Raw genomic sequence first — 27,886 nt, forward strand, 5'->3', positions numbered from 1 at the left:
AAACAGAATGTTGGGAATTATTAGAAAGGGAATGGTGAATAAAACGGAAAATGTCATAATGCCTCTGTATCGCTCCATGGTGAGACCGCACCTTGAATATTGTGTACAATTCTGGTCACCGCATCTCAAAAAAGATATAGTTGCGATGGAGAAGGTACAGAGAAGGGCAACCAAAATGATAAGGGGAATGGAACAGCTCCCCTATGAGGAAAGACTAAAGAGGTTAGGACCTTTCAGCTTGGAGAAGAGATGGCTGAGGTGGGATATGATAGAGGTGTTTAAAATCATGAGAGGTCTAGAACGGGTAGATGTGAATTGGTTATTTACTCTTTCGGATAATAGAAAGACTAGGGAGCACTCCATGAAGTTAGCATGTGGCACATTTAAAACTATTTGGAGAAAGTTCTTTTTTACTCAACGCACAATTAAACTCTGGAATTTGTTGCCAGAGGATGCGGTTAGTGCAGTTAGTATAGCTGTGTTTAAAAAAGGATTGGATAAGTTCTTGGAGGAGAAGTCCATTACCTGCTATTAATTAAGTTGACTTAGAAAATAGCCACTGCTATTACTAGCAATGGTAACATGGAATAGATTTAGTTTTTGGGTACTTGCCAGGTTCTTATGGCCTGGATTGGCCACTGTTGGAAACAGGATGCTGGGCTTGATGGACCCTTGGTCTGACCCAGTATGGCATGTTCTTATGTTCAAACAGCAAAGGAAGACTATGGGGCAGCACAAACAGGGTCATTCGTGAAATTGTGTTAGGCCATTATCAGGGGTGTTAGGGCCCTAATGCCCGTGATAATGCCACAATAAACACGACTGTATATATATATGATGTATCACAATATATTTATTTATTTATTTATTTATTTGAGTTTTTTCTATACCGGCATTCGCGAAGGGAATCGCATCATGCCGGTTTACAAATAACAAGGAGTGAACAACAATAAAGTGATAAAAAACATTAACAAGTGCTAAAAGAAGGGAAAATTGCAGTTACAATAAAACAGGGACATATTACAACTTGGTACAGAAGAAAAGGAGATAGTAATTTAACAGTGAAGAATAACTGGGAAAGCCTGCCAGTTTAAAAGGGATTGTACCATTGATGGGATTGTCAAAACTGTTGATTATCCTGAAGGGTGTTCTGAGTTAATTATATTGATTTTGGGTTTGATTGTTGTCTGGAAAGGCTTTCATAAATAACCAGGTCTTTAGTCTTTTTCTAAAAGTTGGAAGGCAGGGTTCCTGTCTCAGGTCTGGAGGGATGGAATTCCACAATGTAGGTCCTGCTGTAGAGAATGCCCTGTCTCTAAGAGTCGTGTGGTGAAAGGTTTTAGCAGGGGGAACCTGTAGTGAATCTCTGTAGGACTCTCGGATTGGTCTGGCGGAGGTATGTTTTTTAAATGGGATTTGGAGGTTAAGCGGAGAGAGTTGATGAAAAGCTTTGTAAATGGTGGTAATAGACTTATATAAGATTCTGTAATGAACTGGCAGCCAATGCAAGTCTTTGAGAATCGGAGTTATGTGTTCTCTTCTTCTTGTGTTTGTCAATATTCTTGCCGCAGTGTTCTGAACCATCTGGAGGGGTTTAGTGTGAGAAGCCGGTAGACCCAAAAGAATGGAATTGCAATAATCTAATTTAGAAAAGATTATTGATTGCAAGACTGTCCTGTAGTCGTGGGAGTGGAAAAGTGGTTTAATTCTTTTTAAGACATGCAGTTTATGAAAGCAGTCTTTAGTAGTTTGATTAACAAAAGATTTTAGATTTAGCCGATTATCAATGATGGCTCCTAAGTCTCTCACTTGTGATGTTTGAAAGCCGGTTGGTGGATTTGAGGCGAGGTTACTGTTTTCAGGCGAAATTATGAGAAGTTCGGTTTTAGAAGTATTCAAGATTAGATTTAGACTGGATAGGAGGTTGTCAATTTTTAGAAGGCAATCTTCCCAGACTTTTATGGTTCTTGTAAGGGATTCTTTGATAGGGATGATAATCTGAACGTCATCTGCGTATAGATAATATTTGAGGTTCAGATTAGTTAATAGTTGACATAAAGGGAGGAGGTAAATGTTAAAGAGCGTGGGAGAAAGGGAGGAGCCCTGAGGAACTCCTAGCGTGGAAGGATAAAACTGAGATTCTTTGTTATGTATTTTGACTTTATATCCTCTGTTTCCCAAGAATGATTTGAACCAGGCCAGTGCGGCGCCTGTTATTCCGATGTTCGCTAGTTGATTTATGAGGAGTGCGTGGTTAACAGTATCAAAGGCGGCAGATAGGTCGAGGAGTATCAGCAGGTAGGCATGACCTTTGTCCAGGCCCATGATGATGTAATCTGTTAGTGATATGAGAAGTGATTCCGTGCTTAAAGATTTACGGAAGCCATATTGAGGTGGGAGTAATATATTGTGGCCTTCAAGGTATTCTGATAGTCTGGCGTTAACTAATTTTTCCATTACCTTAGCAATGAACGGGAGGTTGGAGATTGGGCGAAAGTTTGAGGGGTCTTTGGGATTTAAATTAGGTTTTTTTAAGAGGGGTTTGATGGAAGCAATTTTCAGGTCATCTGGATAGATTCCTTGTGTTAAGGAACAATTGATAATGTCAGTCAGGGCCTTAGAGATGGTATCTGGAATTAGTAGCAGTAGTTTGGAAGGGATATGGTCAAATGGGTGAGAGGAAGGTTTCATTCTCTTCAAAACTGAGATTGTCTCTGATGTTGCAATAGGATCGAAAGCTTGTATAGAAGAGCCTTTGCAAGGATGAAGGTATGTGCTGAATGGAGCTATGATGTTGGTTTTCAGCTGTGATTGCAGGTTGGAAATTTTGTTACTGAAGAAGCTGGCCAAATCCTCTGCTTTTTCGTGCGCTTGGTTGAGAGGGATGTCTGGTGGGTTGACTTGAGTTAAATTCGAAACGTAGGTAAAAAGGGCTTTTGAATCGAAAATGAGGTGATGGATTTTGTGAGCGTAGTAGTCCCTTTTTGTTTTTAATGTGGCGCTCTTGTATAGGTGGAGTGCAAGTTTGTAAGCTGAGAGGGAGGTCGTTGAAGGGGCTTTACGCCATTTATTTTCTTTTTGTCGAAGGGAGTGTTTGAGTTTTTGAAGTTCTTGGTTAAACCAGGGTTGTCTTTTGTAGGCATTGTGTTTCTGTTTTTTTGTTGCCAGAGGACATAGTTTATTTGCTGCCGTTTCTGTAATGTTGGACCATGAGTGGGCCATGGCCATGTTTGATATCCTAGCTGCATAAATCCTGCTACATTAAGAACATTTGCACTGCCTGGATACCGGTAATATAACCTGGTAAATATTGAAAATGTGAAAAAAATTCTCAAAAAAATTCTGTTGCAGAGAAACCAATGATTAAAAATTTTGTGACGGTCCGAGTACTGCCGGTGACTGCACAATTATACAATTGGCATTCGAGGCTAATGAAGCAAAGCCCGCCATTTATTTATGAGGTTTTTTCTGCTTTATAACGTACAAGACTACATGGTATCAGCTATACTCTATTGGTATCAAATATGATGTTTTTTTAAATTCAATATATCGTGATAATGCCACAACACAAGTGATATTTATCGTATCGCAAGATGCGAATGCAAATTTTTAAAATTTATTCAGGGAGAGGAGTTTGGGTGGGGTTTATGAAAATGAGGGGCATTAACAAACATGCAATAGCGTAATGCACATTATTAACGCTGGAAATAACTACACCTTTTTTTCTGGCGTTAAGCTGTGTATTATGCCCGAAACAGAATTCACGATATTTACTACTAATTCTGTTTTTCTTGGGGGGGGAGGGGGGGTTTGAGGATGAAAGAGCGAGAGAGAGAAAGAGAGAGAGAGAAAGAGAACTTCTGGGATGGCACACATAATTGTCAACTATGTGAACATGGGATTGAGAATAATTTAGGACAAGGTGGGGATAGGGACAACAGAAACACTTTTTTGGCAAACAGGGCAAGGAGTGGCAGAGGGATACACAACCAGCGTATCAAACGTATGACTACAAATCGGGAACCGTAGAATTTTTGCAGATAGGAGAGAATTTGAATAGTTGTGGAGAATATCGACAGGATATAGTTGTTAATTTATCTACTAAAAAATTTTCCCCAGATATGATATCAGTACTGAATAAAGGATTATTCTTTATTCCAACACACAATTTGGAGTTAAAAAAGTTTTTTCGAAGAATTAGGCTTAAGGAATTTTTTGGTGAACAACAGTTGGTGGAAAATAAATTTGTTAAAACATCGGGTTGGATGCCCAAGGAACCACTCAGTGCATTGATAACAGCTTTTGAAACATTGGTACTCCAGGATTTGGATGTTTGGAGGGTGAGAGAGTGTTTAAATCATAATTTATCCAAAGAGGAGGGGATGCCATTCAAGTTTAAAAGAATGATGATTCAATTGTTGTGAGGCCTGCGGACAAAGGCGGGGCCGTGGTAATTCTTGATAAAATACAATATGAAGTGGAGGCAAGGAGACAACTGAATGATCAACAGTATTATCACAGAATGAATTCTAACCCTATCATTGAGATAAGTGGGAAAGTTAAGGGGATATTAGAGGATACCTTGCGAGTAAAAGCTATAACTAAAAAAGAATTTCAGTATATGATGCTAGAATATCCGTTGGCTCCATATATATACTTTGTGCCAAAGATATATAAATCTTTACAGAATCCTCCGGGGAAGCCCATCGTCTCTGGTATTGGTTCAGTCTTTGAACCTTTAGCTAAATTCATTGACAGTTTCTTACAATCTGATGTACGGGAAATTAAATCTTATATTCATGATTCCATGGATTTCATTACTGAGTTAAAGAATGTTGATGGGAGTACTGGTGGATGTACTTTAGTTACGGCGGATGTGACTGCCCTGTATGCCAATATCCCCCAGGTAAGGGCTATTGAGATAATACAACGGGCTTTGGAAAAGAGAGATGTAGGGAGAAATAGGGCTATTGTAATTATGCGGCTGTCGGAGGTTGTACTTCTGGATTTTTATTTTGTATTTCAAGATGAGTTTTACAAACAGGTGAAGGGGATCCCTATGGGGTCCCCGGTGGCACCATCAGTGGCGTGCCTTTACATGGCCGCTTTTGAGGAAGAACATATTTGAGGAAGAACATCTTTTGTACATATTAGTTTCTGGAAGAGATTCATTGATGATCTTTTCTGGATATGGGGAGGTAGTGATGAACAACTGACACAATTTGAGATCTGGCTAAATTCCTTAGATAGGAATCTGGAGTTTATGATACAATTCAATAAGAAGAGTATTACATTTTTGGATATGGTTCGATGGGTTGGGGATGTGCTTGGTACTTCAGTTTTTTTAAACCAACCAACAGAAATTCAATTTTGAATTTCGGAAGTTTTCATCCCAGAAGACTGCAAGAAAGTATACCCACAAGTCAGTTCCTTAGATACCGTAGAGTTTGTTCAAATATAACTGAATACAAAATGAAAGCTCATGAACTCATCCAGAAGTTTAGTCACCAGGGGTATCCCAAAGGTTGCATTAGAAGAGATAATAAGAGAGGGCTATATGCCAATAGGGAGAATCTCCTTATTAAGTCAGAACGATCCACGGTTGATAGACTTGTATGTTGTATTCTGTATTCATCCAGATGTACGTTTATTAGGAACATTATTTTAAAATATTGGCCCATGTTGAGTTCAGCCCTGGAGTGTGGTGAAAGACCAGTTTTTGCATATAAGAAAGGGAGAAATCTACGAACATTAGTGTCAGGGCATTTTCAACATCAGAAGGATTGGTGTGTGAGTGGGCAGATTATTTGTCAAGGATGTTCGGTGTGTGAGAATAGATTCAATATTGAGGAATTTCAATATTCTGTTGAGAAGACTCCATTTAGGATTAGGAGTACCTTTAGTTGTCAATATGATAAGGTTATATACACCATAGTATGCCCATGTAACGATCTATATTGGACACACTAGACATAAAATACAGAAAAGGATTATTGAACATAAAAGTCATCTGAGAATTCATAAAGAAGGAGCGCCCCTGTTTGGACACTGGAGAGAGGCAAATCATCAGGTTGATCAAGTAAGGTTCAAGTAAGGTTCTTTGTGATTATGCAGTTGACTGAGGGAGTGAAAGGGGATGTTTACGGACCTTATGGCAATTGGAACAGAAATTTATTTTTTGGTGGAAGACGTATCAACCATGGAGTCTTAATAGTGAAATTGAGTGGGAAGCATTTTTCTGAGTGTAATTTTGTCATGGTACTAATATGGATTCTTTGCCGCTAATAGAGGAGATTGACATATATGGTTATGGAGGTATGTATGGGAAAATCAATGATACCAACTTGTCAGAATAAGCTATAGTATGTATGTGAATGTTTGGTATTTGGATATGGATGTGGGTGTTTATTACACATTAAATTTTGTTTTTTTATATGTGAGTGTATGGAGGGAGGAATATTTGATGTATGGTTTAGTATGGATGATGGAATTTATTGGTTTGTTTATGGTATTCATGTGGTGGCTTGTTTAGAAGCATGTATATGTGTGGGGACGTTTTCTTTGTGTGGATATATCGGTAATTGGGTGGGTTTACGCATGGGTGAGTAATTGCTGTGCGATTGTGTTTGGGTGGACGTTTGGTCATTTTTTGATGAGGATATGTGGTTGGTTTCAATGGTTGTCAATCTTTGCGAGTTTTCGTGGGATGTTTGTGTGATGCTATTTGGTTGGTTAGAACGCCCATCAGCTTGACATGGTAAGGAAGTTGATAGCAACAGGTGGGACCTCCTAGGTAGAGTGGAGGCAGTGGCCAGTATGAGAGGATCTGATTGGTTTTGAGTTCTCTTAAGAGTCAGCGTGGGGAGGATGCGGATGTTTGTAGGCGGAGCTGTTTTGGTGTATGTTGGCTGAGGACATCTTATTGGTTTGTGAAAACATTATGAAAATCTGAGGTGAGATTTAGTATATTTTACGGAACATATAATGGTTTGGGGTTATCATTTATGTAATTGGTGGTATGTGTTATTACAGGCATTTGGAAATAGTAAGCAGTTCAGTTGGAGGACCGATGACGAATCTATTGGTTGTAAAGCGTGTGGAGGTGGCTGGTGCCGCCAGTTAAGAGGTTTGTATGAGTGATTAGATTATTCAACAGTACCTGGGTGTTAAGAATATTAAGAAGTGTGTGTTTTTTAAAGATTGGATATTTAAATATGTTTAATTATTGGGGAGATTTAATAATACTATATAGTTTTTATGGGATATTAATGTTGTGTATATATTTTAGAAATTCATGTGTGGAATTAGGGGTTTGTCCCCCTGAAGATCGAGAATGGGTTGAGAAATACCCCCTGAGGAAGCCCTAATAGGTGAAACAAGGCACCTTGTTGGGAAAAGTTTGGGAAGAAGCTATTACTTGGAAGAAGGGGACGAGTTTATTGAGAAGAGAAGAGTTCTATCATCTGGAAGAATTTATTAGGGACACCGTGAGCTCTATATTTTATGTGAATAATTTTACATGGTGGTAAATTTTAAGTGAATATGGTGTATTTGGTATTAATGTGTGTGGTTATGGTGGTTGAAGGGATTAGAGATTAAGATGGTCTTTGACATATCCATTCTGGATATAATGTGTTTATTCTATGTATGATATTTTGAACACACATTTATCTGTATCATATGACACATTGCATTGAAATTATTCAATGTGAAAGATTGTTTGGAAAAGCAGAATAAAAAATATTGTTTGTTACATGACTGTGAGAGTATGTAATGTACTTAAATAATGTATCTATAAAGTCTTGCATATATTTAAATCACATGGTAAATACTGATAAATTGTTAAGATTCCTATAGTTGGTGCAACTATTTATACCACCATAGGAGGTCATCTAGTAACTCGAGGTGAGGTTATGATGGTGGACTAGGGTTTTGGGCCACTTTTACATGCACAGTCAGATGTACGAATAACAGTACACATCAGTGAAGATTGGACATGATTTGGAAGGGGAAAAAATACATGAAGAAGAGATTTCTAAATGTTCTCTTGCCCTAGTTTGATAGTACCCAGGTAGAGATGCATTGCAATAACATACCTATGCGAAACGCTAAAATAGCACAGAGTGCAGTAACTAAAAAATTATCCTAGCTACACCCCTTTTCCTGATCACGGGCATTATTCATGCAAAATTTATAGCATTTTGATGAATCTAGGCCTTCATTTCATGTATGAAAAACAAACAAGAAAAATAAAGTTTGGTCCTTCCCCATACTGAAAGGGTAGAGTTTTAAGTACTGTATTGCTTTCAAAATATTGGTAATCTTTTTTCAGGTGGTAGGGCATGCATACATCCTTATATTAAGCAAAGCTTAAACTTACGAGGAGTAAGTCTTTGCCTAGGTCGTCAATATCTGGAACATATTTTTCAATGGCTTGAGGTGGCCTTTCGGCAAAGGCATGTCTGGGAAGGGCTACATCAGTAGGCCAGTCTTCTTCATCTGGGGGTCCAATTACACTGCATACAAAAAATGCACAAATCAATGATAGAACATAATATGCTATAGCTTTGCTTATTTATATTCATATGTTCATGCATAACACCAGCATTGCATCTTATGGAGTACAAAAGGCTTTTCTGTTTCTGAAGCTCCATTTATTGGCAGAAGGTGCAAGAATAAGTAAAGGCAAAATCTCTTACCTCCAAACCCCCATAAGAAATTGCCATGCTGGGTCAGACCAAGGGTCCATCAAGCCCAGCATCCTGTTTCCAACAGAGGCCAAACCAGGCCACAAGAACCTAGAAAATACCCAAATGCTAAGAAGATCCCATGCTACTGATGCAATTAATAGCAGTGGCTATTCCCTAAGTAAACTTGATTAATAGCAGTTAATGGACTTCTCCTCCAAGAACTTATCCAAACCTTTTTTGAACCCAGCTACACTAACTGCACTAATCCCAAAAAAGCTGTTTCATAAAAGTTTCTCATTTACTGTTGTCTGTCTCAAGTCAAAGAAATACACATCACTTCTACCAAGACTAAGAACTATCCAAAAATGCTGTAGTACCACAGCACAATTGTGTATCTTCCTCAGATATGGTGACTGCTGAAAATGAACCTGTATGTGGTCTTCAGATAATTCTTATATTGGTCCCCGAAATGTAAAACAACCTGCAAAGGGGCTCTTTCTCTTTCAAGACCTATATAGTTATTAGAACTCTTCTGAGATCGGCATCAGTAAGAAAAGAGGCTATGGTTAAAAAAAAAAAAGAGCCACATAAGGCAGTGGTAATTTTGACTACAGGTAATGTGCAAATTCAATTCCTTACGGGCTTAAAATAATCTCTTTTTCAGTTATGTAATAATGATGAACTAATTCATAAATCAGATTTAGACAGCTGCTTTCAGTCCAGTATATCCTGTGAGCAGGATGGTGTCTCCTCTCTCTCTCTCTTCTGGCACTGAGCTGCCCTTATCACATTTTAGAATGATATGCCGATGTGTGCACAGGATGCATTTTAGAATGATATGCCGATGTGTGCACAGGATGTAGGTCACAGTGAGAAAAATGCAACTAAATCAATCTAAGAGAAATCTTGTGTGTTTGTTAGAAGATGAAATGCTAGGTGTGGGATGAAGCATCTAGGGAGCAATGTTCACATAGCTTGAGCAGTGGCGAAGTGTGCAGGTACTATTGCCATATGCATATGTTGCCTCTAGCTTTCACAGAGAAACTCCCCCGGCTAAAAATCCGCATGTCAAACGTGCCTATGTATTCTGCATTTGCTATCTGTGTGGGCAGCAGGGAAGGAGGAGGAGGGGCGAGAGGGTCCGGGGCATGGGGTCCTGAGATCGATTCAATCTGATTTGTTGGGTTTCCCTTCTAAATGTGCTCACTTTAAATGTGGACACCATTGGAAGTGAATGCATGTATTCACCTTGAGTCTGGCAAGATTTTTCCCTTGCACCATCTTACCCTTTGTAATTCCGGTCTTGTTGTGTATGTTATACAGTGCCATTGTCCTTTTGTTTTATGTCAGCAAGAGTGAAAGCAAACTGTGTGTAAGAATAATGGAACCTAAGGATGATCTATACATGGATAAATTGGAAATGCTCACAGTAATTTGCTCTATGAACTTCCAGCACTGCTTTGAAAATCTGCATTACTTTGTGATTGAACAACCAGAAGTACACAGCCAAGGTGGTGATAGATAATGTCTTTTGTCTTTTTATGCTTTCCATCATATGGAATGTTGGAATTTATGTACTGGTATTTATTTTTATTTTAATAAATTTAATATGCTGTCTAATCCAGTTTTTCATTAAGTGGATTACAAAACTACCATAACCATACCCCAATAGCATCAAATTGCCTATACATTAGCTAGTCATTCAACGACAAACCCACCATACTCATCCCCTAAAGCCCCATGCAAAGCCATATTTACAACAAGGAGACCCATGAAGGATTAGGTAAAAGGTGTCAATGTCTGTCTATTCATCTGTCCCTCTGTCTGTAGGCACAATAACTCTTCAAAAAAAGGGATGGGAATTCACCAGATTTTGTGTGCAGGAAAAAAATGTGAATATTTCAGATGAGTATAAAAACCAGAAACATCAGATCAATAGTTTTAGAGAACTGAGCCTCAAAAAAATATACACCATTACTTTCTCTGTAAAATTGTAAGAATGCTGAGCAGCACTTCATTCCAATGCTCACCACCTCACCCTTCAGCACATTGCTACAAAATAACTCGAGGAGAAAGTCAGAAAGAATAAAAATAACTGAAGCGACTGGCAAAGGATGGCACAAAAAGGTGCTTTCAAAGTACACACCCACACGCACACATCCGTGCCTCCAACACATGCACACTGCCACAACCCCCCCCCCCCCCCCACATATCATCATGTATCTTTCCACCACATCCACACGTCCCTCCCCGTACCCATTTACACTCTCTGCATTCCCCACACCTCACATTCATACACATTCCACACTTGTACTCACACCTCCACACCCCTCACATGCACCACACACACAAACACACCTCCCACCAACAAAAACAGCCACATGCAAAGCAAACTCCTTATATTTTCACACATACCCACCATCCCCCAGACAGACACTTTACACACATATTCTGCATTTCACACCTACAATCCTTCACAGAACAGGGAAAATAAATGACACAGCTTCTCAATTCACCCCCACAGTTTTCCCAACCAGACTCACACGCTCCTGCAACTACCCCTTACCTAAACACAGAGCCATTCCTCCAAAAAACATAACAACCCACAATTCCCTTTATACACATAACTGTGTTTCACATTACTCTCCCACAGAACCCCCTCCTACACACAAACCTACCCAAACACACATCCACCAACATCCACCCCAGTACCTATTCACACATATGCTTAAATCCCATCACATATACATATATACCCTTACCTCCAGACATCCCACACCCACAAATCCAAATTACACATAACCCCCACACGCCCACACACATACAACCCTCACCCACATACATCCCCACACACTTCTACACAACTACATCTGCTACCTACAAACACACACACACACAGACATATTCCCCCAAAACACAGGCCACAATCCCCATAAACACACCTCCCACATGTCCATTTATCCAGATACCTCCCTTCCAACTCTACACACAGCCCTATACCCAATACACATTACAAACAGCCTAATACCTCCCACATACATATCCTCACATAGCTAACTAAACACACATCTCTAACACCCATGCACACACACAGACATTCCCCCCCCCCACACATATCCCCCTCATTCACCCACAACCTCCATTCCCTTCAGGCAAACCCCTACCACAACCCACTTCCCAATAGCCACACCCTATGCCCACACACCCCTTCTATAAATATATGTTGGAAAGCATTCCCAAAATCATGCCTCTGTGTGTTTTCTCTGTCTATGGCAAAAATGGATTTTCACAGTGGATGCTTTAAAGCCGTCAGGAATACATTTTGAGACTTGAGTGGCTATCCTACAAGTTCATATACAATGGCATGACTATCCAGAAATTGTTCACCGCCTATGTTCAATGTTTCAAAAGGTTTCTTTTGATTGAACCAACATCTGCCAGACATATATTGCAGCCAGGAAGTTGCAGAGTATTCTCAGCCAATGCTGCAGCAGGCAAGCAATACAATTAGACTTAGAAAGGATGGTGAGAAGGCAGCCATTTCCCATCCAATATATGACGTTCTTGTTCATCCTTTCCATTTCTGGTGTGTGGCTTTCTGACATGGGTGTTCCTGCATGGGGTGGACAGAGTGGATGAGATGGAAAGGGGTGGGAGTCAATTTGCTGGATGGGGTACTTAAGTCTGTCATTGTTGTGATGAATTTGTCCAATGAACCCTGCAGATGTTCAGATGCTTCAGCCAGCACAGCAGACTGGGTTTGGATGGCTATTTCTCTCCAAATCTGAAACCCTTACAGATGGTGTCGTACAGATGTTACTGCCCCAAAACTGCTGGGTCCTCATGGAGGGTGGGGGAGGTTGGATGATGGTGCCTTCTGGACTGACACATTCTTGGTGGGCATCAAAGCAGAACAGATGTGCTCATAAATAAATAAATAACATCAGAAATGAATCTCTCTCCCTGTAGAATATTAGCTGGAAGTAGTTCAAGGGTACAGTTTGGTCATTCTTGGTATGCATGGCACAGGCTCCAGCATGATGACATTGCCTTCTTGCACCAATTTGTATTACTCTGTGGTAGCTGTGGGGATCGATGTGCTTTTTACCTATGGACTTGCAAACTAATTTTCAAAGGGAAGCTCCCCATTGCACATCTTATGCTCTTATGGGTAAATTTTAAAAGGGCCACACGTGCACCCATATCTTCCATGTAAAGATACGCACCATTTTATAAAGTATATGTGTAGGTTATAAAATACTCTTCACAAATATAAGTAAGCAGCTTTACACGCATGAGGAGGGGGAGGGAGAGAGAGAGAGAAAGTTATTCTTTATAAGGCTTAGCTTGGCACTCAATATATGGACCATTGTAAGGAGACACTTTGATTTGGGATGAGCTTTCAGGAGGTGGGTTGGGGTTAGGAGGGGTGGTGTTACAGACACATTCAGAGACATTCATTATAAAATTGACATCATTAAAGAATTTTTGACCTTATAAGTGATGAAAATTCTAACAAGAGGAGTTGATTTGTACACTACAGTCTCTGCTAGCTGCTCTGTACAAATCAACTCCTTTTCATCACCATTCTTACCTCCAGCCCAGCCCAGCCTGACTAGCAGTGGGGTGCCACCAGCATGTGCAGTGAGCTGCTGCCACTGATTTCTCCCAGGCCAACTGCTCTTCTCTGACGTGTGAGATGCTGCTGATGCCTCTTGTGTGGCATGTCCTCCCTAGGTGTGCACAACCCTCCTCGGGCTTTAATGGGGCTGTGGCGGGAAAAGCCCCGTGGCCCCTGAAGATAATGTCTGATGCTGGGATCTATAAGAGGCTTCTCCTAACATTGCTCCTGGCCTTGGCAACAGGTCTCCTACCACTATGTAGTATGAGTTGCCGCAGTGGTCCTCCTACATTGTCTTCAGTACCTGGTTCTGCGTTGTCTTCAGTTCCTGGTCGTTGCCCTGATTTTTCAGATCCTGTGGTTTTCGTCTCCTCGGTCAGTTCCTGTGGTCAGTCTTCAGTTCTTCGTGTCTTCAGTGTGCCTTGCCTCTTGTGTTGCTCTTCGTCTTCCTGCCCTGCTCATCTGTCCTGCTTTGTCTTGGACAGATTTCCGGCTTTGGACCTTGGTTTACTTCCAGACCTTCCTTGATTGCTGCCTGCCACTGATAAGGGCCTGCCTTTGACTTCACCTGCTCATCCTTGACTTGTCTATGGATCTTCTGTGCTTCTGAAGGGGCCCCGTCCTAAGACCTGCCGACCCCAGCATCTGAGGGCTCAACCTAAGGGAAACATGGGCTATTATAGGCTCCTCCCTGCAGGTTGCACCATCTCTACCTCATTCCAAGGGTCCATGCCTTCAAAACTCCTCATGTACCCTGAATCCCTGTCCAACAACCCTATTGAAACTAATGAAAGATGATCTTGACTCACATATTGCTAACATTGTAAATTTATCTCTTTCCTCTGGAGCATTACCTAACACACTCAAATGCACTTCTGTTACTCTAATTGTTAAAAAAGCAAATGGTGACCTTCTAGATTTCTCTCATTTCAGACCCATATCTTCATTACCTTCACTTGCAAAACTCATCAAATTGGTCTTACATGAACTCACGGACTACATCGTGATTCTCAACAACTATTCTTATCCTCATTTGACACATTCATCCATGGTTTTGACTCCAATAATGATTATAATTTTGGTTTTACTTGACATATAAGTAGCTTTTGACACCATCAACCACAACATTCTACTTCACAGTCTACAATCTACTGGTACATCTGGGAAGGTCTTTGAATGGTTTTCTTTTTACTCAACAAATAAGAATTGGCTCATCCTGCTCTACTAGTAACTATTTTCCTCTGGTGTTCCCCAAGGTTCAGCATTCTCGGCCACATTATTCAACATTTATTTTGCTCCCCTCTGCCAACTCGTTAAATGTCTCGGTGTAAATTACAAAATATACACCGACAACATTCAGTTTTTTGTTCCCTATGATTCATCCTGGTCTGATACCCTAGCTCTTGTGGGTTTAGAGCTTTTTCATTCAGATGCTGCAGATAGAGGTTGCTGGGAGGAACACTAAGGGGGATGACTGAGGCTTGGGTGTGGGAATTCACTGAGGGAAGGGGGACTGAGCATGGGTTGAAGGATGAGTCGAGAGGGAGAGAAAAAGACTGAGGATTGGAGGGAGAGAGAAAGGGAGTAAAGTGTAGGAATTGGAAGAAGGGTGGAGAGAAAAAGGACTGGGAATTGAGCTGATACATACACACACACTCCCACAGGCTCAATGCTGCTATGAGATGAATGCACTTCATTGTTGTTCTTTTATATTATGTGGTTAATGGTTTTAGAATGTGTATGTTGTTTGTAACTCACCCTGGGTGGTTTTGAAAGGAGAGGCTAAATATCAAAACAAATAAATAAATAAATGTAAAGAACAGCTTAGAAAATTTAGTGTACTCCATATTCCAATTTTTTTTTTTACATAAAATTTAAATAAATACTGTACATATAAAAATAGATTGCCAAAAGAAAGCTGGGTTTAGATAATAAAAAGGTTTAAAAACTAAAGTTTGGCCTTTGAATTGGAAATGCCACTAGGGTGCACCATTGTCCCAGTTGTGGGCCTTATTATGCCTCACATATTTGTAAATAATGAAAGCTGATAGAGTAATACATATTTACCTTAATTTCCAATTTCTTTTTTTCCTAAATGTGCCTAACAAAACACAAATTCAGCATTTGTTCACTAAGCTAGATACTTTCCTTCTTCTTCTATTAATGAAAAGATGCAGTAAGAATGGGAATGTAACTGTAAATACTTAGAGCTCAATATTAAGACATAGCCGGCTAAGACCTAGATTTATCATTTTGCTATAAATTTCACATGAATAGCGCCCGCAACGAGTGCTATTTTACCGCATTGCGTGTTAAATTTATCACACCCGCGATATCTCACATCGAGAGAGAGAGCGAGAAAGCCTCTTTATAAGGAGGGGCAACTAGTAATTCGGATGAGGTTTTGGTGGTAGCCTAGGTTTTGGGGGACAGTTTTTATATGCACAGTCAGAGGTACGAACAGCACCGTACACATCAGTGAAGTTTTGATGTGATTTGGAGTGAGGAACGGTACACAAAGATGAGATATGTACATTGTACTCTTGACCTAGCTTGATAGCAGCTAGGTAGAGAGTGCATCAAAGTAGGTTGATAAGGCTCTAATGCGATTTGATGAATGACCCTGTTCATAAGCTAGCTGGATAAGATTTATCTGGCTAACTTACATGGGATATTCAACAGCACTACAGATATTACCCTGTGTTCCAACACTCATATCGCAAAAACAGAACAAGTCAGGCTACCTTAGAGCCCTACAAAGAAACTACATGCAGCAGAATCTCTTCCCTTACGTAATACAGAATAAGGGACCAGAAATTAAAAACAGAAACATGCAGGGCAACAGCAAAGAAAGAAAAACAGAAAACCATTTCCTCCTACATTGATCAAAATACAAAAATGTAAGACATGCATGTTCCCAAAGTTGACATATACCAATTACTAAAAACCGAAAGTTAAAGCATTTTTTTCTACCTTTTTTGAGTTTTAATTTTTGTAATCAGGGTGGTCCTGGTCTCTTTCACATTCCTCTTCTTGGTCTTCAAAGTCCTTTTCTTATTTCTTCTCTCCTTCCTTTCTTTCCTTATATCTGTCTGACACAGATCTTTCCCTTTCATCTATTTTTGCCATTTATTTTTCCTATGCATCTCTATCCTCTCAAAGCTATATTCACATCTCCTCCTTCAGTCCTCAATCTCCCTTTTTTTAACCTCATACTTACCTACCACTCTCACCCCCTCCTCCCACTCTCCTTCCCTAGCCTTGTATTCCCCCTTTCACTCACTCCCATTTCCTCTGTCTGTATTCACCCCTTCCCAGCCCTCATCTACCTTCCTTTCCTCTCATCCCCTCACCAGCTCCAGCTCCTTCCGTCATTCATCCACTTTCTTCTGGCTCTTAACCCATACCCAGCCTCTTATTCCCCCTTTCACCTGCTCCCTATCTCCCCCATTTCCACTTTCTTTAACTTCCTTCTCAGACCTGATCCTTTCAATGTAAGTGCCGTGCTGGGTCAGACCAATGGTTCACCGAGTTCAACATTCTGCCTCTGATGGTGAACAATGCGGGCCATTTGGAAATATCAGGAAGATCACGTTACCCTTGCTTATTCACAGATTCCCTCCAATTCACATTCTTTCCATAGCCCTTTGACCCTTTCCACTGCATCTCAAACCCTCCCCAGGTCCTTCACACCATCTCTCTATTCCTCCGGGCGTGTCCGGGGGCGGTTCGGGGCGAGACCGGAGGGCGTGGTGCCAGCCCGGGGGCGTGGTCGAGGCCTCCGGACCAGCCCCCGGGTCGGGTGATGGCGCGCCAGCAGCCCGCTGGCGCGCGCAGATTTACGCCTGCTGAAAGCAGGCGTAAATCTGCCAACAAAGGTAGGGGGGGTTTAGATAGGGCCGTGGGGGTGGGTTAGGTAGGGGAAGGGAGGGGAAGGTGCGGGGGGATGGGGGGGTGGAAAGAAAGTTCCCTCCGAGGCCGCTCCGATTTCGGAGCGGCCTCGGAGGGAACAGGCAGCGCGCGCTGGGCTTGGCGTGCGCAAGTTGCACAAATGTGCACTCCCTTGTGCACGCCGACCCCGGATTTTATAAGATACGTGCGGCTACGCGCGTATCTTATAAAATAAGAGGCCTGGTGCGCGAACAAAAGTACACGTTTGTGTAAATTTATAAAATCTACCCCAGCATGTTTTGAAAATTCACTCCATACAGGTCTAAGGATTATACACAAATCTTGTAAAGCAAAAATTGTTTCGGAATTGAAGGGTATATTTTACCTGCATGGTTTAAAACCAAACCTTTGAAAATTTACCTCCTAGAGGGCAACTTTCAAAACAATCTAGCCAGCTCGCTAAGGAGGTAGCCAGTTGGACCAGGTGTTTTTATATTTAACTGCTCCAAAAACTGAGTGTTTCAAGAGGCAGGCTTTGGTCAGAGGAGTAAGCTGCAAGTGTATATTGAAGATTCAAATATGCCAGCATAGTGTTTCCTGCATTACCCCAGCTGCATATAAAGCTGAGCCAAAGTGGTGCCCACCTAAATTTTTGCAGATTTTCAGAGGAATACTACTTGGATAGTTTCCCTATGAAAATTCATAAATTATGCGGGTGCCCGCATATCTTGCTTCTAGCCAGCGTAAGGAAAATTGCTCTTTTATGGGAAAATTTTGAGTAGCCCACACAGTTGCTGCCAGTGTAGCTAAAATAGCACTGGAAGCATAGAGGTCACTTTCACTGCTATTACTGTAGTAACACTGGAAATGCCCGGGATCGCAGTATACTGGGTGGGTGGGCAAAAGGGCTTTGGAGTGAGGCCAGTGGTGTGGGGGGATTTTGGGGGGCTGAGGAGGCAATACTTGGTGGTGTATTTAGCATGGAAGGAGAGGAAGGGCTGGAGGGCCAGGCCCAGCTGCCACCAATATCTGATTTTTAAATTTCAGGGGGTTGGGCGGGTGGGTTGTGGTATCAGACTTTTGTAGTGGGGGGGGATGCGAATTGGGCCGGGAAGCCCCTCATTGTTTTTTTGTTAAAGAAAGATTGCCACTTAACTGGATATTGTTAGGGTTTGTGGACCCTTGGCCCGAGGTGGGATTGGCACATCCTGTTGGGGGAGAGCCCCACCATCGGGAAGCGAGGCCGGACAGGAAGCAGAGGCTGTGTTAGGGTTTGAGGACCCTTGGCTTGAGGTGGGGTTGGCACAACCTGTGGGGGGTTGAGCTCCACAGGTCCCCACTGTCGGAAGGCGAGGCCGGTCGGGAAGCAGAGGCAGACAGGAGCTTCGCCAGTCTAGCCCTCGTTCCCCACAGGTTGAGCCCTTGGGTCCCGGGGCCAGCTGGTCTTAGGTGGGCCTCTGCGTGGCTAGTCCCGAGGAGTGGCCGAGATCAGAGTCGGCGGCCGAAGGCAGTGGTTGGATCCGGTCCGAGGTCAGAGGCAGGCGGCAGAAGGCGGTGGTCAGGTCTGGTCTGAGGTCAAAGGCAGGTGGCAGTAGGCGGTGGTCAGGTCCGGACCAAGGTCAGAGACAGGCGGCGATATGTGGGAAGTAGCCGCAGAGCCCTCAGAGGCCGGAGCCTCTGAGGCAGGTACGTGGAGACCAGGACCTCTGAAGCAGGAACTACAGGCAGGAATGGTGAACAGGAACCTCCGAAGCAGCGATGCTGAAACAGGATCCAGTGAACTCATTGCCAAGTCAGTCAGCTGGAGCTAGAGGCGGTCTAAAATAGGCCGGGAGGCCTGACGTTATCCCAATGCCCGGATTGCGTTTTCCTGCCTTTGGCCTTTTAAAGGGAGCCGAGGCGGCGCGCGCATGCGCCTAGGGAGGACCCAGATGGAAGCAGCGGTCAGCGGCGTCCCGACCACCATGCGGACTACAGAGGGGTTGAAACAGGACAGGAGCAGTGGCAGGAACTTGCTGCAGTTGCGAGGATGCCGGAGGCCATGGGGAGTGAGAAACTACGGGTGAGTGGTGCCGGTTGAGGTAGCGTAACAGATATCTTTTGAAGCATCCGTTTAAGTTTCAGGTTATCCAACCACACAAGGCTGGCTAACTTTAGGCCTGCTCAGGCATGGAGGCGTAACATAGTTGTTGGAGCAGTGGGCTGCGAACCAGGAGAAACAAGAGTTCAAATCCCACTGCCACTCTTTGTGATCTTGGGCAAGTCACTTCACTCTCAATTGTCTCAGGCCCAAATTTAGGGCCTATGGCCATGCCACCCTGAATGTGCTGATCTTGTCTCATCTTGGAAGCTAAGCAGAGTTGGACCTGGCTAGTATTTGGATGGGTGAATTTTAAATGAGTTGCTCACGTTAAGAGGTGCATATATCTGGGTCAAGCATGAACAATTCATATTTTAAAACCTACACTGGCTCCCAATTAGAGAGAACATCCCTTATAAGACTGCCTTGCTAATACACAAGCTACTTAAAATTGACTCTCTCCCAATGATCAAGCAAATGCTGCATGTCTTCAGTCCTCTGAGAATGTTCTGTTCGTCACAGGGAGGTCTACTTGATATTTCCTCTGTTCGACATGTTCATTTTGTGGACATTTGTGAGTGGACATACTCAGTTGCTACACCAGTTGTCTGGAAATCTCTGCCACCAGAGTTACACATGCTCTAATGCACCAAATCCTTCAAAAAACTATTGAAGACTTATTTGTTTACCTTGGCGTTTAGGGATTAAGATGCTGACAATGGACTGTTAAATTGATCGCTATTCTTTTCTGCTTTGGGGCTATACTTTATTTTTATGTATGTTTTATTGTAAGTCACCGAGACTGGAGGTTGGATTGGAGGCTGTAATTTAGCTGGATAAAAAAAAATGCGTTCGGGGCGTGCCAAAGTTATTATGCTAAGTTAGTCAAATTTCCATTATATGTGACTAAGTTAGCCAGATAACTTTAATTATATTCATCCGTGAAAGTGCACACATACTATTTAAAATATACCTAGTGCACGTATGTGTGCTCCTAATTTTAAGCAGTTGCATGAGCAAACTTTATTCTAGTATCTTCCTTAGGTATATGTCAGCTTTAATGTGCACAGCTAAACAGATTTTAAAACATGCAAGCACGAAGGAAATAGCCAGTTTGACCACTTAGTTTGCCCAACCTATCTCTAGGTCATCAAGACCTCTCTGATTCTTCAGTCTGCACTCTCCCCAGCTTACCCAGACCACTTACGCAGGCGTTTTAGGCCTAAAATGAGTGTTCTTCAGACTTACACCTCATCAAGAGCAGAAGTAAATAAGAATAACTAATAGCCTGACTTGCACTGCGGGCGTGGGATTTAAAATCTGTACTCATGCATGTAAATGTTGGCCCCGCCACTGAATGCCCGACACACTCTGACTCCACCCCTTTCTTCCACATGTTGGGTTGCTCATGCACACACATAATTGAGCCGCTCTTCAGCACGGGGACAATATGCTCCTGCTTCTCTCATCCATATATTAAGTGGGCAGTAGAGTTCTGCAGTACCTGTAATGCTCACAGATGAGTCACAGGTGCACCCAACAGCAATCCATTTTAGTAGTCGAAAGTGGGAAGTAGTAAGGCTTGCATTGTTAAGCAAAAGTCATGGCTGTTCAGCAATGGTTTCAAAGGTCTAATTATCCAAAGTTTAAAATATCCTGAGCGAACAGTTGCCCCAATCTGTGCAGACATATGTAAACTGGAATATAAAATTACCCCCCAACTCTCAACCTGGGTTACTGCTGGGACAGGAATGTTCTCAAAAACGAATGAGGGAGGCACCGTCAATCTGTCGGAGCACTGAAGAATCATGACTTCTGTCTTTTTGATGTTCAAGGCCAGCATGTTATGTGCTAACCAATGTTTAACTACTGTCAGACAGACACTGTTTCAAATGTTTCGTCTTAAGATGATAATACAGGGAGAAAAAAAGTATATCATATGCATATATGTACCCTTCACAAATACCAGCCAGTAATTTGCAAAGAAGGATCATGTAGATGTTAAAATAGAGTGGCCGAAAGGGTTGAGCTTTGGGAGAAGCAGTTTTCAAAGAATGCCATGAGGAGTGATTTCCAGCAATGGACACCCAGTAGGTTTGATTGGTCAAATAAGAGGAAAACCAGTTCAAAGCTTTACCAGCAATCCTGCATTCTCTTAGGTAGTATAGCAGGATCTCATGATTAACTGTGTTGAATGCTGCCAAGATATTCAGGCACAAGCTCTGACCTCTATTATAGCCTCTCCTAATAACATCAAGACAGGATAGAAGGAGAATTTCCGTATTTAGTTGTTTCCTGAATCCAAAATGAAAATGATTAAAAGTGGTTGAATTTGACTAAATTTGTGAGTTATTCATCTAAATGGCTTCTGAACACTGATCTCATTATAACTCGGTGGTGGGAGGAGTCTCTGGGACATAATTGTACACACAAAACTCATGATGTGTTAATAAAAGACTTTTATGCTCACAAAACATGATTTAAGCTTGTTTTATGTACATCAAATATGCCTTCTTAACACAAAAATGCTTTCAGTGCAGAAAACTTTTTTTTGTGTGCACACAAATCATATTTACAAGCAGAAAACATGCTTTATGTATGCAAAGCGTGTTTTCTGTGCATAAATCCCCATTACAGATCTTGGCCCCCGAACTTCTACATCTGCCCCTAGACTGATACTAGCGCTGGAAACATTATTCCGCTCTGATTAAGAGTAAAATTTCCAATGCTAAGAAAACATTAGTTAAAGGGGGTAATAGCTAATGCATTCATTAGCATGGGATTTCCATGCAAGCGTGTTAAGAATATGCATAGTTCTATGTGCACAAAACTCCTTGCTGCATTGGGAATGCAGTTTGCCTACAAAACTGTGCACTCTCCTGAGTGCACCTGACCTTATTCCATCAGGCCTAGAATTGATCTATCTAATACTTAAATTTCTTATAGGGACTAAAAATGAACAATAGAAAAGTGGTGCAAGGAAAATCTTGTACAAATAAGTGCAGTAAGGACTATGTCCAAGGCTAAAATCTAGTCCTTAATATACATTTATAAAATTGGAAAAAAGCCCCACCTTTAAATACCGAAAGTTTACAAAATAAAAATGTTAAGATATAAACATTTATCTGGCATATAATATGTAGATACAATTTCTGTCTTGAATGCTTCCTTTTAATAATAACAGCATGCAACTTCAGAATACTTTTATGAGAAACGTGTCTATTTATAATCATCTCATTGCAATATTCTACACTGTGATAGTAGGACGTTCTTCTGGCTTTAACATCCACTCTCATCTTTTATGGAACTGACATTTTCCCATGCTGCCTCACCTGCATGCATGATTTATAAACCTTTCATTTTCTAAACTTGCTGCTGGGCAAATAAGTTTGCATAAAAGTTTATTCTGGCAGTGTAATGCCTTGCTTCTCATTTAAAATGTATTCCTAGTTTGCTTTGTTTTTAAATGGGGGGAGGGGTGACTCATCCTGCCTTTAATGAGCTATCAGATTAAACTTGATGTGTTTAAATGCTTTCCTGGGGACCACTGCAAAGCTCTGCAATGGTTTCAGCCAGCCTATGTCGTGTCTGTGTTATGTGTACAGCCACATCTAGAGCTACACAATCACTGGATTCTGCTGGAGATAATACTCGAGGTAACCAGTTCATTCTGACATCATCCGTAAACCCCAAACATCTTCTCGTAATCCTCCTAAAAAGCCTTTGATAACAGGGTGTAATTTGCATCATCAGCTACCACAAATCTACTGAGATAGCTCTAAAAAATATTTTATCAAATGTCCATCTCAGGGAATACTTTGCTCTAATTCCAGTCTCTATCAGTCTCCCAGTCTTAACCAACAACAATTCAGACTTGTTAAAATTAATTTATGTTTCATAAGTTTATGTTTCATAAGTTTTCTACTTTATGAATCACAAATGGAACAGATTTTTTAGAAGCAGAGAGATATAGAAGGATGTCACCAGCATAAGGTGCCAACTTCTGCTTCACCCCATCACATTGGATACCTTGGAATTCTCAAGAGTGTCTAATATGGGCAAAAAATGTACATAAATTCTGTCTCCACCCCATGACACACCTCTTTGTAGTGCACATAAAATACGCATGAGTTTTTCTGCATGCAACCCCTCAGTCAACTTTGAAAAGGTCATTTATTCACAAGCAACTGGGGTTTATGCAAATCCTTTTGAAAATTACCCACAAATTTAATGTATAATTTATTTTTTAAAAGTATAAGCCTTGTGTAGAGAATCCCATGGATTCTTACAAAGAGGAATATGTTATCTTTATAGGGGGAACAGAGTTAGTATTGGTGTGAGTTGTAGCTCTGCATGTGGGAATTTAAGATGGTGAATTCCTAGGCTATATAGACCCCTGCCACCCTCTTAAGTTCTGGATTTGTTAGTTGCCATGGGGCAATATGTTCCCTTTGCTGCTCCTGTATAGTCTCTAGACCTGGGTGAAATAAAGAAGACAGGGTACCTTCACTATTTTTGCCATGGTTTTGGAAACCTTTTGTTTGAAGGAGGAAGTTATTTCCACCCTTCCTTCCTCTTGGGTTGGTTTCCCCCCCCTTTTTTTTAAGAATTTCTTTTTTGTACTTTACCTGCCAGGGTTTCTGGAGTCAGGGAAACCCATCTGAGGAGTGGCATGGGATTGCAAGGCAGGACTCAAACGAACAAGGGCCGGTCTTCTGCCTGGCTAGCCCCCTCCCCCGCAAGTTTAGCCCTTGGGCTCTGGGGGCCAGTAGGTCTTTGCGGAAGCAGTACTTCTTGAGTCTGTACAGGCTGGAACCAGACTAGACAAGGAAAGGCTTGGACGAAGAAAGGCTGGACAAAGCAGGCAGAGCTTGGCAGGCTGGATGAGGCAGGCAGGGGTGAGAAGGCTGAACAAGGCAAGCAGGAATTGGTACATAGAGGCAAGGCAAGACAGGGTACTGGGCAGGACCTGGAGAAGACAAGACACAAGCTGAGGCTAGGCAAGCACAGGACTCTGGTAAAGGCAGGTCTGGACAGGATACTAGAACCAACAGGACTGGCAGGGCATGACAAGACTAACCAAGGCAGGTTAGGACAGGAGTTAGACAAGGATAACAATGAAAAGAGAACATATAAGCCCTAAGGCAACAAGGCTGGAGACCCGTGCGCCACTAGGCAATAAAAAGGCCTAGATAGGCCACAAGGCGAGGTACTAGACAGAGTAGGCCTGAAGGTCTCAAGACAAATAAGGCACAGAGCAAGAAGCTACAAGGCAAGACAATAAGAAAGAAGGCCCAAAGGCAAGACAAGGAATGAGAGGCAGGTCAAGGAGCCAAGAGTGACACCCTGAGAAGACAAAGGTACATTGAAAAGTCTGGGTTACATAGGGCTGAGACTTAGGTGTAGCAAGAGCAGCGAGGAGGAGCTTAGCAAGGCTAGTGATAAGGCTTACTGAGGGCCTCTGCTGGTGGGGAGGTGTCATTCCAGGAGTCAAGAAGTTAGGATAAGGCTATATAGCAGGTGAAATCCTAACAGAACCTGAGTACCCTGGGGCCCAGGAGCACAGTTTCTGTAACATTTTATAGGGAATGGTGTCTCTCATAGGGAGAGAACCTCAGGACCATCGGTATCCTCTTGGAGAAATGAATCATCCATTCCCAGGGAGAAGAAGTAGGAGAAGTTGTAAGAAGATTAGTGGCACTGATCAGGTATATCCTTGACCATCTCATTGAGATCAACAAGGAAGAGAGAAGTAGGAAGGTACCATCCAGGTACAAAACAGATGAGAGAGGAGAATATGGAAAAACTGCAGTAAAGGTATGAGAAATGGAACTTCACATTAACATAATAAAATTGGGTTACAATCCTAAGGACCATCTATTGGGAGGAAGCTTAGAAACTGCCCTAATGTTTAGAGAAAGTAAAAAAGGAACACATTAATTAATGAAGTTTGCTTTAACCAGAGAATAAATTGACTGGAGGAGTAAGATCACAAATCTACTGAAGAAATACCATGTACTAATGACACTGTAAATATCAAAGACTTGTATAGGATTTGTTCATCAATTTCCATCTTTAAATCAGTAAAAGTTTGAGTTGGAAACCACATAAGCTTCCAGCATGATTATTAGTGCTGTTTACAATAGACTTTAAATGTTTGATTAAGACATGAACAACACAAGAGCCTAGAAGAATATTCTTGCCCCCTACAAGGAACCCTGAACATTCAGATATCGCTTAACATCATTATTTGAGATGTTGTCCTTGGGTACGGGATGAGATGATAGCCCAGGGATTACATGTGATTCCCAAAAAGGCTCGTGTGTGGTTCATGTCTTAGTCAAACATTTAAAGTCTATTGTAAACAGCACTAATAATCATGCTGGAAGCTTATGTGGTTTCCAACTCAAACTTTTACTGATTTAAAGATGGAAATTGATGAACAAATCCTATACAAGTCTTTGATATTTACAGTGTCATTAGTACATGTTATTTCTTCAGTAGGGGACTCTCAAGCTGAAGACTGCATATGGCTAGTTTATTTTGCCTGTTTGGATCAACAGAACTTTGTTCTTCAACAATGGGAAGAACACTTTGAAAGCGGTGAAGATTGCTTTCAATTGTAGATGGTTTATATGAAGAAATTTCTCTCTTTGCGGCCATGTTTCTCAGATGAACTCTCTAACCTTGGGTGGAAGCATCCATTGTTAGGGTCTCTTAAAACTTTGTGCCTGTAATGATTCTGGCTGCTAAGCAGTCTCCCTACCAGCAGAGGTCCTCATGGAGCCATGCTGTCTCTTACTATAGCCACCTCCTCGATGATTCCAGGACTCAGCAGGGCCAGCTCTATTTAGCCCTGCATCTCCCACAACTTGATGCCTCTTCATCGAGTCACCTTGGCTCCTTGCATTAGCCCACCTTGCCTTGCTACTGAGTGGCTCTTCTGGCTTTCTTGTTTCGCCTTGTCCTGTGGTCTCCTTGGCCTTCTTTCCCTGCCTTGTGGCCTTAGAGCCTCCTAGACTCACTCTGTCTTGCTTTGTAGCCTGCTTAGATCTCCTTGTCTGTCTCTCCCTTGTCTTATCTTGAATGTACCTTGCTTTGCTTTAAATTTCCTATTACCCTGTATTTGAATATTCCTTGCTCTGTTCTCGTGGTACTGCCCAGTCCTAATCTTGTCTGGCCCTGTCCAATCCGTATTTCTTTCATCCTGCCCGGTCTGCCCTGTGGCCCCTGGTCCTTGTGGCCTTTCAGTTCCAAGCTTTACTTCCTGGTCCTTGGGACCTTTCAATTCCAGGCTTTACCTCCCATCTGGTTCCCCTGTTCTGTCTTTACTTCCCTAATGTATCTCCCCTATACCACACACAATGGAAGATCCATTTGTATCAAGATTCATATATCAAATGTGCTACATCTCTTCAATTACATAGTGATTCCAAAATTCATGAACACTTTCTCCACAGAGTAAGTGAATCTCTTTGTTTCTATATGAATCATATTTTACTTTATCGTGCCTCTATGTGAACCGTTGTAATGGCTACCTAACTTAACGACGGTATAGAAGAGTTTTGAAATAAATAAATAAATAAATTATACTTCATGTACAATGAATTCAGTGGGTGGTAAAATTCACTAACATATATTCACTTAAAAAAATGGTGTCTTAGATTGGGGAATGTCCAATTGGATCTTCCATTGTGTGTGGTGTGGGGGGAGATACATCTTTGAGATTTGGAATACTATTTTGGAACTCTCTATCTGGAGTCAAGAAGAAGCATGTAGCACATTTACATTTCACAAGAGAGACTGTCTCATTTTGAATATTGGTTTATTGTCCAAACTGAGATGTCGCCCTAAATATGTAATGCTCTTTTCCCCTGAAGAAGCTTTGACAAGCGGAATACGTTGGGATGGAATGTTAGTTTTTAATCTATGTATGAAAGATAGTAAGTTAGTGTGAGTTGTGAATGATGTGGATGTTTGGTTATGGGTATATCTCTCAGAGGATAGAGATAATTTGTAAGTTTTATGGGTAATAAATTGAGATATTATATTTGTATAGTTTGATTAATAATTTTTTTTCAAAATTTGTTTATATTATTTATTAATGTATTATTTATATTTATATTTAGTGATATATTTATATTTAGTGATAAAAAATTTGGTGAAGCCAAACTTTTGTCCTTAAAGCCTTTCTTTCCCTGTCAGCCTTCCTTGGATTGATCTTGTTGCTGATTAAGACTATCTCTGGCCTTAACCTTGTTTGTTTGCTGCCTGCCTTGACCTCCTGCTTGGATCCTGACTTTGTCTGTTTGCTGCCTGCCTTGATCTTTTGATTGAACCCTGACTTCATCTGTTTGCTGCCTGTCTAGACCTTGGCCAGCCATGAATTGCTCCCAGAAAGCTCTGCCAGCTATGTGGGCTCAACCCTAGGGGGAGGTGGCTGGTTAGGTGGAAGACCTTGTCCAGGTTTTCCCAAGAGTCTGGCCCTACTCCTGTTGGGAGAATCTCTCATCCAGCTGATACCCCACTCCGTGACATACCATCTCCCCACCATGCCTCTCATTCATTCACTCAATCCCCAACAGCGGTCGCAAAGTTTAAAAG

General features: G+C 41.7%; 1 protein-coding gene across 2 annotated transcripts in view; it reads right to left on the reverse strand.

Moving 5' to 3' along the window:
* The window catches only part of CDK6 (cyclin dependent kinase 6), a 451,799-nt gene that overhangs the window by 4,376 nt on the left and 419,537 nt on the right, over window positions 1–27,886 (reverse strand). For both annotated transcript variants that reach the window (XM_029588881.1, XM_029588882.1), the window contains exon 7: window positions 8,381–8,516. In XM_029588881.1, coding sequence (XP_029444741.1) covers window positions 8,381–8,516 — 136 coding nt within the window. The remainder of the gene's footprint in view (window positions 1–8,380; window positions 8,517–27,886) is intronic.

Source organism: Rhinatrema bivittatum, chromosome 2 (genome assembly GCF_901001135.1).
Source record: "Rhinatrema bivittatum chromosome 2, aRhiBiv1.1, whole genome shotgun sequence".
NCBI lineage: Eukaryota > Metazoa > Chordata > Amphibia > Gymnophiona > Rhinatrematidae > Rhinatrema > Rhinatrema bivittatum.